The sequence below is a fragment of the Rutidosis leptorrhynchoides genome, chromosome 3 (genome assembly GCF_046630445.1).
Source record: "Rutidosis leptorrhynchoides isolate AG116_Rl617_1_P2 chromosome 3, CSIRO_AGI_Rlap_v1, whole genome shotgun sequence".
Lineage (NCBI taxonomy): Eukaryota > Viridiplantae > Streptophyta > Magnoliopsida > Asterales > Asteraceae > Rutidosis > Rutidosis leptorrhynchoides.
In genome coordinates, this window is record NC_092335.1 from 276097122 (window position 1) to 276111146 (window position 14025).

At 30.7% G+C, this 14025-nt stretch overlaps 1 protein-coding gene across 1 annotated transcript; it reads left to right on the forward strand.

Moving 5' to 3' along the window:
* Positions 1-8326: 8326 nt before the first annotated feature.
* Positions 8327-13818, forward strand: LOC139897399 (protein TRANSPORT INHIBITOR RESPONSE 1-like). Its single transcript, XM_071880095.1, has 3 exons — positions 8327-8993; positions 11453-11945; positions 12761-13818. Exons 1-3 carry the CDS (start codon positions 8485-8487, stop codon positions 13517-13519), a joined length of 1761 nt encoding a protein of 586 aa, XP_071736196.1. The 5' UTR covers positions 8327-8484; the 3' UTR covers positions 13520-13818.
* The last annotated feature ends 207 nt before the right edge of the window (positions 13819-14025 follow it).

Sequence of the window (14025 nt, forward strand, 5' to 3'; positions counted from 1 at the left end):
CTGCTGGTGTTTGTAACCTTTGCACCATATTCTCCAAAGCCAGTACCTGAGTGCGAAGCTCGTTGACTTCTTCTATTACTCCGGGATGATCGGTGGTTCTGACGAGCGGATAGATAAGATCTAGAATTTGAGATAATATGTAGTCGTGATGAGACACTCTTGAAATGAGAGAGAAAATGGTGTCTCGGACAGATTCGTCGGTAAGTGCTTCAGGTTCTTTGCCAAGAGGGCAATGTGGTGGATGGAAGGGATCGCCTTCTTCTTGTCTCCAATAATTAAGTAGGCTACGAACCCATCTCCAATTCATCCAGAATAGATGATGGCTGATTGGTTGGTCCATTCTGGTCACACTGCTTTCGGAGCTCGAGTGAAACTCCATATCGGAATAGCTGTCGGAATTCGGGGAACTGGAACTGGTTGCAGGATCCATCTCGTACAGAGTAGGGAAATGATTTTTCGATATGAGGGAGATTATAAGACTTAAATTTGGTATTCTTTAATACATAAATTACATATGTATATATAATACCAAAATCCCATAAATTACGGAGGAATCTTTGAAATATGCCAGGAAAAGTTTACAGTAATAGATACGTTAAGATATGCATTAGTAGATACGCTAAGATATGAATTTTTTCTATACACTATTTATGCAATCAATGCAGTAAGATGTGTCTAGACTAAGAATGATGAGTATGTAATTTCTGACAAGAATGATAAGCAAAACTTTTTGACATGCAGACACGGTCGAAGTCCAGACTCACTAATGCATCCTAACAACTATCAGTTAGACACACTAATGCAAGACCTGGTTCGCTAAGACCACCGCTCTGATACCACATGAAGTGACCCGTCCTAATCCATAAGGACGAATACAATAACATATGGTTACATTGCGAGGTATTTGACCTCTATATGATACATTTTACAAACATTGCATTCGTTTTGAAAAGACAAACTTTCATTTCAATGAAAGTTGACATCATGCATACCATTTCATAATATATCCAAAATATAACTGACTTAATAATAATCCTGATGAACTCAACGACTCTAATGCAACGTCTTTTGAAATATGTCATGAATGACTCCAAGTAATATCCTTAAAATGAGCAAATGCACAGCGGAAGATTTCTTTAATACCTGAGAATAAACAAGCTTTCAAGTGTCAACCAAAAGGTTGGTGAGTTCATTAGTTTATCATAATCAATCATTTCCAATAATTTTAATAGACCACAAGATTTCAGATATTTAATTGTACACGTAACCCTAGTACAAAATAATATGCGTAACCCGCAAATTAAAAATCATTCATATGGTGAACACCTGGTAACCGACATTAACAAAAATGCATCCAGAATATCCCCATCATTCCGGGACTCTCATCGGACATGATAAATCGAAGTACTAAAGCATCCGTAACCCGGATGGGGTTTGTCACGCCCAATAGATCTATCTTTAGGATTCGCGTCAATTAGGGTTTCTGTTCCCTAATTCTTAGATTACCAGACTAAAAAGGAGCATATTCGGTTTAATAATCCAGCCATAGAATGTAGTTTTAAGTACTTGTGTCAATTTCGTCAAAATTTATAAAAACAGCGCATGTATTCTCAGTCCCAAAAATATATATTGCAAAAGCATTTAAAAAGGGAGCAAATGAAACTCACAATACAATATTTTGTAGTAAAAATATTCATACGACGATACTGAACAATGCAATGTTGGCCTCGGATTCACGAACCTATATCATTTGTATATATATTAAAATGTATATTCGTAATGGAACAAATTTATATATATAAATTTATTAGTTACATCATTTTTATATTAATAATATATATATGTTTTATATATTAAATTTTATATAATTTAAATAAATAAGAATATAATTTTTGTTATGTTATAAGTATTAATATATTTCTTATTTTTTTATATATCATTTGTTTATTAAAACCGTAATTCTAATTATACTAAGTTAAATTTAGTAATAATAATAATGATATTAATAATATACTTATGTTAATAATAATAGTACTAATATTTATAATATGATGAAAATAACAATAAATTGTATTATTTTTTAATAATAATAATATTAATATTAATACTAATCATATTCATAATAATGATATTAATACTAAAATGGTAAAATTAATAATAATAATAATGATATTAGTAATATTCATAATAATACTAATGATAATACTAAGAATAGTACTACTTAATAATAATACTTGTTATGATAATAATATAAACTGTATTAATGATAATAATATTTATAATCATGTTATTAATAATAATATTGATAATAACTAATAATACTATAATATCTATAAATACTAATAATAATAATAGCAAATAATCCTAAATAATAATACTTGATAATGATAATAATATTAGTAATAACAAAGTTATTAATAATTATAATTTCTATAATTGTAATAATAATAATAATAATAAATAACAATGATAATAATTATAAAACTAATAATAATAATAATAATAATAATAATAATAATAATAATAATAATAATAATAATAATAATAATAATAATAATAACAACAATAATAATAAGGTAGTAATAATAATAATTTTGATAATGAAAATATACCTTCCAAGCTTTTCTAAAAAAAATGCCCCGAACCGGGCTCGAACCCGCGACCACCCGTTCGCCTAACACACCCTCAATCCATCTAGCCGTTTTTGTTTTACTGAATTTAACAGAATCCATTTTTATTTAAACCCATTAATATTTCTGTTTCTCCTTCTTCTTAATAATAAAATCAATCAAAATACAAATTAAACATGACCACAATTTTAAGAGTCTGATTTAGGATTTAAAATTGAAACATAAAGAATTTGTAAATATAGTTTTTTTTTTTAAAAAAAATAAATAAAACCACAGCAGCCTGCTGTAGTCGTAAAAAAAATATAAACATAAATTATGATTTTGAAATTAAGAGGTTTTGAGACTTTGAATTCTTCATGAAATATGTTCCAAATGATCATTATAATATACTAGTATCATCAATTGAACCTTAATTGTAACAGATTACACTAATTGGTTCGAAGAAAAAATGTTTGACTTTTTAAAACTAAAACTTTGACTTCAAAATTCGAATTCGTTTTTAGGAATTGGAACCTGCAATTTTTCAGAAAGTTTAAGTGCATGATTTCTACCAACACTACATTATTACTTTTTGCAATTGAATTCGAATTCTAGTTTTTGAATATTTGAACCAAGAACACTATAAACCCAAACTTTAATTCTAAATTTAAGATTGTTTTAATTAGCAATTCCTACATGAAATATATTCTAAATGATCCTTAGAAAGTTTCTGGATTATCAATTGAACTGAAAACATTAAAACCCATTCGAATTTCTTGATGAGCAATTCTGTTGACTTTTTAAAGTATAACTTTGACTTCAAAATTCAAAATCAAACGAATGAATTAAAGGCTGAAAACTTACAGATAGTGTAGATGGATGATTCCTAACAGAACTGTATTTATACATTTTGTAAATTTATTCAAAATCAAAGTTTAAAAAAAATTGAAGCAGAAACATAGTCGTCGACTGGTTTCTCCCAAAATTCCGTTTTATTTTTCTGTTTCCATTCTCATTGCATTAGTTGATGATTATATAGAGTTTAAATAATAATATTACAACTAAATCGTTTCAATTATGGTTTGTTTTGTAGTTGGATTAGTTCGACAAGTAGTACAATCTGAAACAGGATATGAAGAAAATAAAAACGAGTATATGATTCTATATTTCAATTCGTACGATCCAAAGAATTTAACATCAGATAAATAATTTAGATGTGATTGAGACACATAACAGAATAGGTATTATCGGTAAATATATAACAGTATTTATTTAAAAAAAATCTGTATATGTATTGGTATATATATACATAATCGTAGTATATGTATATATGTACTTATATATATATATATATATATATATATATATATATTTTTGTTTTTATATATTTATTTATATAGCTATTTATATACATTTATTTATATATATATATACATATATAACTGATATTTATATATGTATTTGTATATATATATATATATATATATATATATATTTGTATTTATAACTATATATATCGACTTTATATATCTATCTATATATATATATATATGTATACTAAATATATATAAGGAACATAATAGTATTTATTATACAAACATTAATACTAAATATTAGTTTTAATATTATTAATGAAACTAATAATAATAGTAATATCAATATTATTAGTAATACTTGTACATATCAAATTTTACATATTTATATATATATTTTAACAAAAATATTAATAATACATATATTAATATTAACATTTATAATGAGAATAATGTTAATATATTAATATAACAATTATATTCAAACTTGTAATTTAATATAATACCATTTATTATTTATGTAATATTATATTATATGATGACATTTACTGAATAGTTAATAGTTATATATTATATATATATTTAATAGAAATCATATATAGATTCATAATAACTTATACATAATATATATATATATATATATATATATATATATATATATATATATATATATATATATATATATATTATAATAATATCCTATTTTATTTTTATTTTACATAGTTAATTTTAACAACATATAATATTTTGAATTATATTTCAAGTTATTATATATATTAATATTTAAACGTATACATATTTATTTGCAAGTAATTTTTCGTGAATCGCCGAGAACAGTCGAAGGTCAAGTAGATACATGAAACAGTTCAAAATTTTGAGACTCAACATTACAGACTTTGCTTATCGTGTCGAAATCATATAAAGATTAAATTTAAATTTAGTCGGAAATTTTCGGGTCGTCACACACAGTACTTTCTCACTCTAAAACATTAACCGCTTAGCAACAGAACGCTACACAGACTAATTACAGATTGATCCAAAGATTGATTGAGGCCACCTCACGGATTTCTCATCCGTGTTCCGGGTCTGCAGGCATTACTTTCCGAGGGAAAACATCAATCGGCAACATATCGCTCAACGCTAGGCTGTTATTATATTGTACTGGTACCTTTCATCTGCTATATGAAAAATAATACCAACAATGTATTACATTTTTCTGATGTATTACATTTATTGTGTACATAATGGGTTAAAGTATGGAGCAGTAATATATTACATCCACCATAAACAATTCAATAACATATTACACCGTACAATTTATTAATACACAGTTGTGGTGGATAAAGTAAATATTATGGTGGGTATATCAATGCCCTAAAGTATGTGATGTTAGATTCATATAAGGATTTAGTAAAACTAGAATATAGTTGTGTTAATTACTTGCTCGCTTAATACATGCTTTGTGTACCCCACCTTCGGCATCGTGATAACCGCTTCGTAGACAATCACTAACGAAGCAAATACCAAACAAAGGGGTCACAAAGATACTCAAACTTGCCAAAGTCCAATGGCATTGAATTAAGTGTCTCACAAACCCTGGCCAACTATAAGTCAAGATAGGAAATTTATTCATAGCTCGGCGGCATGCTTATACAACAAAGAAAAGAGACAACTTTGCTTTTCCTTTGTAAGAAACCATTTTGAGAAAGTCAACTAAACATGACAAAATTCATGGGAACTAACATGACCTCAAAAGGTGGTATTGATCCTCTACAAATATGGAAGCATAAACCTTGAAGAGTGTATGTTCTCACAACACACTCAACCCACTAGTATTTTACACACATACGTCACATTATCTCTCAGTGGCGTGAAGCAAGTCTCATCTTGCTACCTTCGAAAAATCGGCAACAAGAGTCTAACCCTTTATATTCACCCTATTTATCTACCTCCGTGATTAGAACAACCCAACCTTATCACCTTGAAAAAGCTTGCCGAAAAATGTAAAAACAAAAGGTTAATAATTTTGTGCGGCGTTTAAATCTTGATTCTCTAAAACAGATTGAATTTGTCATACATGAGCATAGAGATTGAGGACACTCAGTGTGCAGTTTGTATTCACAATCTAGAATCAACGGATCATATTTCTTTGGATGTGCTTTGGCTCTCAATATTCGATATCATATTCGTATCTGGGTTGATGCTGGTATTATGACTGTTAATTAAATTAGAGAGAAATTGGAAGGTTTGGTTCAATAGCCAGAACCATAGACGTATATATTGTTAGGTTATACTGTTGGACCCTTTTTAATGTCATGTGCAATTGCATATTTTACACGTCTTAAAATCTGTCTACGTGTTATAACTTCTTTATGGGTTATATGGCTAAGTAGTGTTGTGTTTAATTCTCTCATATCAAGAAGAATGAATTTTTATTTGTTCCATTAGGCTTATTGGTTAGTTGTCATTTTTCGGATAGGCTTTATGTGCCGGTAGTCTTTTTTTCTTTGATTGTAATCCTAGGTTTTTCATCTTTTTGATGAATTATCCTTTTATTTATAATATATGCTCACTTTTCGCCGAAAAAAATTACTTGGCTTTGGCTTAATAGAAGGTAAAATCTATTAACTGTTACTTGAAATTTTCAGTTTTTAAAGTCTTTGTAATTTTTCTTTTTTAGTTTTTTGTTAATACGTATTTTAATATATATTTATATTTTAATGCTAAAATTATTACATCAAATTAAATATTAAAAATAAATTTAGTGATCTATTATTAAAATTTAGACAAAATTACGCTCGTCGTCCCTGAACTTGTATCCAGCCTTCTCAGGTCATCCTTAAACTTTTTTTTTTTGCTGGCGTCGTCCCTGAACTTGTACTTTGTTACTCGGGTCGTCCCTCCATCTATATTCCATCCAATTTTTCTGTTATCTCATCTCATGTGCTTTGCACATGAGGGTATTTTAGTCTTTATATTAAATTTGTCTAGTTTAGTCAGGGATGACAAGTGTAATTTTATCTAATTTTAATTTTGTTCTTACCTTTTTCATTACTTCTTTTAATTTTGTTTAATTTTAATCTTTGTTATTTTCTTTTCCATTTCCAATGTTCATTGACGTGCAATGTTTGGATCAAAATCGAACTTCATGAATATTTTGCAGAATTAATCACTAAGATTGAACACTAATCCATACGCAGCAATTAAACCTTCTATGAATGATTCAAGATCCAGATCATCATCAATTATTAGAATCAAGTAGGAACATCATCGACCTTGTTCATCTTCTTCATTGAGACCAGTATTTCAGATTTCACAAGTGACAACATTAAGGCTTAAAATCAATTTTACTGTGATGTATATTCTGCGATTTAAAATTTTTGTGAAGGATTGGATGCTAAATCATCATCAAATCCATAATAAGCACGTAGAACAGGAGCATGAGTATTTTTATGAACTCAATATCCAAAATCACGAACTGAATGTTTTCAATTGAAGAAACCCTTCACGAAATATGCTCCAAATCATGTTTTTGATCTTCTTCAATCTTCATCTTAGCTTGAAACATCACATTGAATTCGAATTTGATCCTTGTTGAAACAGTTGACTTTTTCTCCATTAACTTTGACCACGAGATTTACGATCAAATCACGGAATTAGAATTTGAAATTAAGCAGAAACATTCACGAGATTATTGCTAACACATCTTCATTTTTAGTTTTCACTATTTAGTTTCAGATTGTTCTGGAGACCAAGGTCGTTTGACTTTTCGGTTAAGGATGAACTCGATCTGGAAATTGATGAATCTGAAAGAGTTAATTGTATTTGATGATCAACGAGTGTTCTACTGATGCTAAGTATCATGAATCTGAGTTCCGTTTGTATTTATAACCTCAAATCGATGAACACACAAATCGGTTATAGCTTTGCAGTTAAGAAGAAGATGAAAGATGAACTTGAAGATGATCTTGAAATTCTGTTTTTTTTTTTTTGATGTAATCGGAAAGTGATAATAAGAAGTAGAAATCACTAGTTGAATGATGTTGAAGATGAACTTGTTTACAAAAATTAAGACAAAATTAAAATTAGATAAAATTATGCTTGTCGTCCTGACTAAACTAGACAAAATTAATATATATAGACTAAAATACCCTCATGTGCAAAGCACATGGGATGAGATAACAGAAAAATTGGATGGAATATAGATGTAGGGACGGCCCGAGTAACAAAGTACAAGTTCAGGGACGACGCCAGAAAAAAAAAAAGTTTAAGGATGACCTGAGAAGGCTGGATACAAGTTTAGGGACGACGAGCGTAATTTTATCTAAAATTTATTGAAAAGTTTGATAATATTGTATTTAAAAAAAACCTTGTAACTCATTCTCTTCCCTTCTTTGAGAGAAAGGAATCAACCAAACAAAATATACTCCGTAATATAAAACCCATCGTATTCTCTATTTTTAATCTCTTCTTTTATCATGTAAAACGTATCAATCCACATCTACATACTTTTGAGACTGATGGTTTCATGATGCAATGAAACAATTATCCAGAAAAAAGACATGGATCCAAATCATAAGCGATCCAAAACAGTTGACCGAGTCGACTCAAAAACCGAGTCAACACAGTTCCCAGACGAAGTACTAGAACGAGTTTTATCCCTAATAAAGTCAAACAAAGATCGTAGCTCAGCCTCACTCGTTTGTAAAGATTGGTACAACGCTGAACGATGGAGCAGGCGCCACGTGTTCATCGGAAACTGTTATTCTGTTTCGCCGGAGATTGTGGCGGCGAGGTTTCCTAAGATTCGGAGTGTTACTATAAAAGGAAAGCCGAGATTTTCGGATTTTAATTTGGTTCCTGATGATTGGGGAGCTGATATTTTTCCATGGTTGAATGTTTTTGCGACGGCGTATCCTTTTTTGGAGGAATTAAGGTTGAAAAGAATGGCGGTTAGTGACGAAAGTTTGGAGTTTTTAGCGACGAAATTTGTTGAGTTTAAGAAGATTTCGATGTTGAGTTGTGATGGGTTTAGTACTAATGGATTAAAGGCTATTGCTACTCATTGCAAGTAAGTTTTCTTACGTGTGCATTATTATTTTGTACCGTACAAGTTAGTTTCATATTGTCAAATCTTGATGGATATGTGTTTTTTTTAGGATCTTAATAATTTTTACCATGTGTTATTATGAACAATTTATTTGGGGTTTTTTAGGTTCAAAAGCTTTTTTTTTTTTTTTTATTAATTTAGGATTTCATATTAGTTGAATCTTGTTTTGACTTTTTAAGAAACGGAATCATGTTTAAGGATATTTTTTTTTCCATTATAAAGTTTTTGTTGGACAATTAGGAATCTGGATTTGTGTTTATTACCAAACAAAGTTTCTTTGATTAATGACACTTTTGGTAAAAAAAAAAAAAAAAAAAATCATTAACTGAAAGAAGTATTCTTGTTCTTGTTATCACAGCGCCAGGGAAAATGAAATTAGAAATCTGTTTAATTTTAATTCAATGGAAATAGATATCTAATAAATAAATGAAAAGGGTAAAAGAATGCAAGATATTTGCATATAGTGGTTTGATTCGTTGTGGAAAAGATAATATATTGGTGTCTGATTTGGCTGTAGAAATTAATGGGGTGGCCCTTTAGAAGAAGATTGGGTATGATTTGTGCAGTAAATCTTTGTTTCTTTGTGATTCAATTTACTCGTAAATTTAATTTAATGTAGTAGTCTTTAACTTTGGGTATAATTTAATGTAGTAGTCAATACCATCCTATTTGGCACCCACCAACGCCTCCTATGTGCCGTATCAATGCGTGGGAGGGAGGAAAAATGGAGTTGCCCGTTGCCAAACCACGCAACAAGCAACACCCGTGGCTATATATTTTTTAATTTTTTATTAATTTAAAAATATTATTTTATATCTTTTAAATACTTAACCCAATTACTCCCTCCGTCCCATTACAAGTGTCCACCTACTTTTTGCACACAGTTTTAGAAAATCTCACTAACTTCATTCTCCACCAATTAGAAATCTTCTCTCTCCAGAATAACCTCTTCTCATTGGTTGAAACACAAAGTGGACACTTGGGACGGGACGGAGGTAGTATATTTTAACACATTATCATAATCATAATACTCCCAACTCACACAAAAAACTCACACAACCACCACTCCACAAAAATAACTCACACGTCCTAGTCATCAAAAAGTTACAAAAAGTAACTCACGCAAAGCAGAACAATTTTTCTGCCCATACTTGTTGTAGACAATTTTTTATTTGTAGATAGATAAGGTGCACAATTTATTACACTGGATACAAATTACTGTATAGTACTGTAGTAGTTAACCATTGATGCTAGTGAAAAGGGATGAATGGATAAGGAGGAAGAGAGAGGGGGGGGGGGTCATGTTTCTTGTTCTCTTCATTTTACATGTACAGTTTTCATAGTCAAAACTCAAAAGCAATGTACACTATTTATTGCACAAGGTACAAACAGTTTTTAAGAATTACCCTTTGATAGTTTGGTTACTTAGGTTAGGTTTGTTTGGTATTGGGAGTATGGGTTATGACTGAGTGGAAACTGAGGTGGTACTACTACTTTATGGTTTCTTTTTTCCTTTGCCTTTTCTATAGTTGCTTTCTTGATTGTGACATTTGACCTATTTAATGGACGCCATGTTCTTGATGTCATTCTCTACAGAAAAATCCATATATTAGATAAATGATGTTTGCAATTTGATTTGAGATACATATAATAAATGTACTAAATTAATATATTAATTTATGAATGATTTGGTTTCTCTTCACCTACCTTCACATGCCACTATGGTTTTCATGTTTTTTTTTTTTTATTATTAATTATTAAAATGAAATATTTGTAAGCATATGGATTAGCCAAAGTATATTCTTAATTAATTCAAAAAATGAATATTATTCGGTTGGGTTTTTAGCTGTTTGATCTTTGTTTTAGACAATACTTACTTTTCATGTATTAAAAAACAAGAAAGTTGTATGGACCGCCTATACTTGACTTATATGGTATATAGTGTCGTGTCCTTTCGTGTCGTTATAAATAGAGCATCTATCATTAGGAAACCGATCGTGATTTGAAAGTGTTTTGGAATCGGTAATCTTGACCAATATGTAACTAAAAAATGCATAAGAGATTATGCTTCTGAATCAGTTTATCTGTTTTGGTCACTCAGTTTAATACCAAACTGAGGCAATATCAATTATCCTTAAATAACTATTATTCCATTTCGCACTAATGCCATTTTTGTTCGTTTCACCCTTAAATAACTAGAAAGAATTCACCAAAAACTCAGACCTCAAGTTATTTCATAATCGTAACTTCAAACAACAAATGTACATCCGAACACTATTATCTAAGGATTCATGTGCAATATTTAATTCCAAAACATAATCGCGATCAAGTATAAACTATGAGCTAAATATCAAGATATGTGTCTAATTATGCTTGAATTTTTTTTTTTTGGAAAGAACTTGAAATTGTTTCTTGTGTAGGAACTTGACAGAATTGGATATTCAAGAAAACGGTATTGATGATCTTGGTGGCCATTGGTTAAGCTGCTTCCCAGAAAGCCTAACCTCATTAGAAGTTCTTAACTTTTCTAGCTTAAACAGTGAAGTCTGTTTTAAAGCCCTTGAAAAGCTCGTTTCTAGAAGCAAATCTTTAAGGGTATTAAAAGTTAATCGAAATATAAGTTTGGATCAATTGCAAATTCTTCTTTCGCATGCTCCACAGTTGATGGAACTTGGTACTGGGACCTTTATGCAAGAACTCGTATCTGGTCCAGTCACGGGGCTCAAAAATGCGTTCAGTAATTGTAAAAAACTACTCACGCTTTCGGGTTTATGGGATGCTACTCCACTTTATCTCCCGGTCATTTATTCTGCGTGTGCAAATTTGACCTTTTTGAATCTGAGTTATGCAACTTTACGCAGTGATGAACTTGCAAATCTTCTATCTCACTGTAAATGTCTTCGCCGGCTTTGGGTATGTAACTCTTCATTTTTATTGTTTGTTTTACTAGTAATTACATATTTACATATATATGTTATATACAACAACAACAACAACAACAAAAAAACCAATACCACATGTGTGGTGTATGGGAGAGGTGAGATGTAGACAATCCTTCCCCTATCTTTGAATAAAGAGAAGTCATTTCTCCACAAGTCATTTCTCCACCGAGAGTGATACACTCCAAGAAGTAGAGAAAGTCATCCCTCTCTCTCTTCGACGGATAGAGAGATTGCTTCCGAATGGACTTCCGGCCAAGAAATATCAATTACTGCATTTCCCAAATATCAATTACTTTTTTGACACAATGTTATATCTAGTAATGAAATTTTTAAAGTTTAGCCATGAAATGTATGCAACTTTAAACTGCATTTTAACTCCAACTGGTCAGTTTGAAATTTGGATATTTACTGTAAAGATAATCAACAGATTAGTATAAAAAAATTTAGTTACTTTTTTGACACAATGTTTGTGTCTTAACGCCCATCGTGACTTGGCTAAACGGGTAAACGTAAGTGTTTTTCCTAAACATTGTTGTTCGCGCATTTTATTAAATTGAATCTTAGTTTGTAAGTATTAATGATTTAAGTCAGTAATTGATATTTCTTTTGCATTTCAACTTTAACCTGTCATCCAAAATCACTTATTTTTAAGAATTAACTGGTTTGTGGCTGCGTTTTCAACAGGATATTTTTTTTATGTTACACAAACAATATGATGTTTGAAAAAAGTTAAATCACTTGATACTTCTTATTAATTAATAATTTTACAATGATTTTTTGGTGCAGCTTCTTGATACTGTAGGTGACAAAGGTCTAGAGGCGGTTGGAACCAGCTGCCCATTACTTGAAGAACTCAGAGTCTTTCCAGCTGACCCGTTTGACCAAGAAATCTTGCTTGGTGTGACCGAATCAGGATTCGTGTCCGTTTCTCGTGGCTGCCCAAACCTTCGTTACGTTCTCTACTTCTGTCGCCAAATGACAAACGCTGCGGTTGCCACTATCGCCAAAAACTGCCCAAATTTTACTCACTTTCGTCTCTGCATAATGAACCCGGGCCAACCAGATTATTTAACAAAGGAACCAATGGACGAAGCTTTTGGTTCCATTGTTAAAACATGTCCCAACCTTCAACGTCTCGCTGTTTCCGGTCTCTTAACCGACCGAACATTTGAATATATTGGGAAATACGCGAAAAACCTAGAAACGCTTTCGGTTGCGTTTGCGGGAAGTACTGATTTAGGGATGGAGTGTGTATTAGGCGGCTGCCCGAAACTGAGAAAGCTCGAGATACGAGACTGCCCGTTTGGAAATTCGGCTTTTCTTTCGGGTGTGGGTAAATACGAATCAATGCGATCCTTGTGGATGTCGGCTTGTAATGTGACTATAAACGCTTGTAGAACGTTGGCTAAAGAGAGACCGAGGTTAAACGTTGAAGTAATGAAAGATGAAGGTGGTTGTAATGATGGTCAGGCTCATAAAGTTTACGTTTATCGAACTGTTGCTGGACGTCGAAAGGATGCACCACCTTTCGTTCTCACACTTTGAGCCTTAAACCGAACTACCGTTAAATACAACCGATGAATAAGATGTATATATGTCAAGGGTAAAAACTGGTATTCGTTTTAGTTACGTTTCATTATATTAGTTTATGTGGTGGTGGATTGATAAATGATGATGAATATTGTTATATTGTTTAGACTTCACTATCTTTTTGTGGTGCAAGTAGATCTTGTGTTCTGTTGGACTTTTAAATTATAGAACATATGTCGACAAATGTATTACTTAATGGCATTCGATTGTTGCAGTTTTTTTAAGTCGGAATTTTAGGGCAGGATTTGTTTGTTTGTTTGATTGTTTCTTTTGATTAAATTTTAAACCTTTCAAACAATTCTGAATTACACCATATGCTCCCCTGATTCAATTTGTAACCATTTCGTTGATATACGACTGATTGTTCACAAATAAAAAATATACAGTTTAAGAAAACGTATGTACTATTTTTTTTTAATTTTTTTTTTTCACTTTGCAGTCTTTTTTTCTTTTACTTTTTA

Bases quoted from the DNA above. Each gene is read 5' to 3' on its own strand.
- LOC139897399 (XM_071880095.1), top strand. From the start codon at position 8,485: ATGGATCCAAATCATAAGCGATCCAAAACAGTTGACCGAGTCGACTCA. The intron at 8,994-11,452 runs GTAAGTTTTCTT...TTTCTTGTGTAG, and splicing joins GCTATTGCTACTCATTGCAA to GAACTTGACAGAATTGGATA. The intron at 11,946-12,760 runs GTATGTAACTCT...TTTTTGGTGCAG, and splicing joins AATGTCTTCGCCGGCTTTGG to CTTCTTGATACTGTAGGTGA.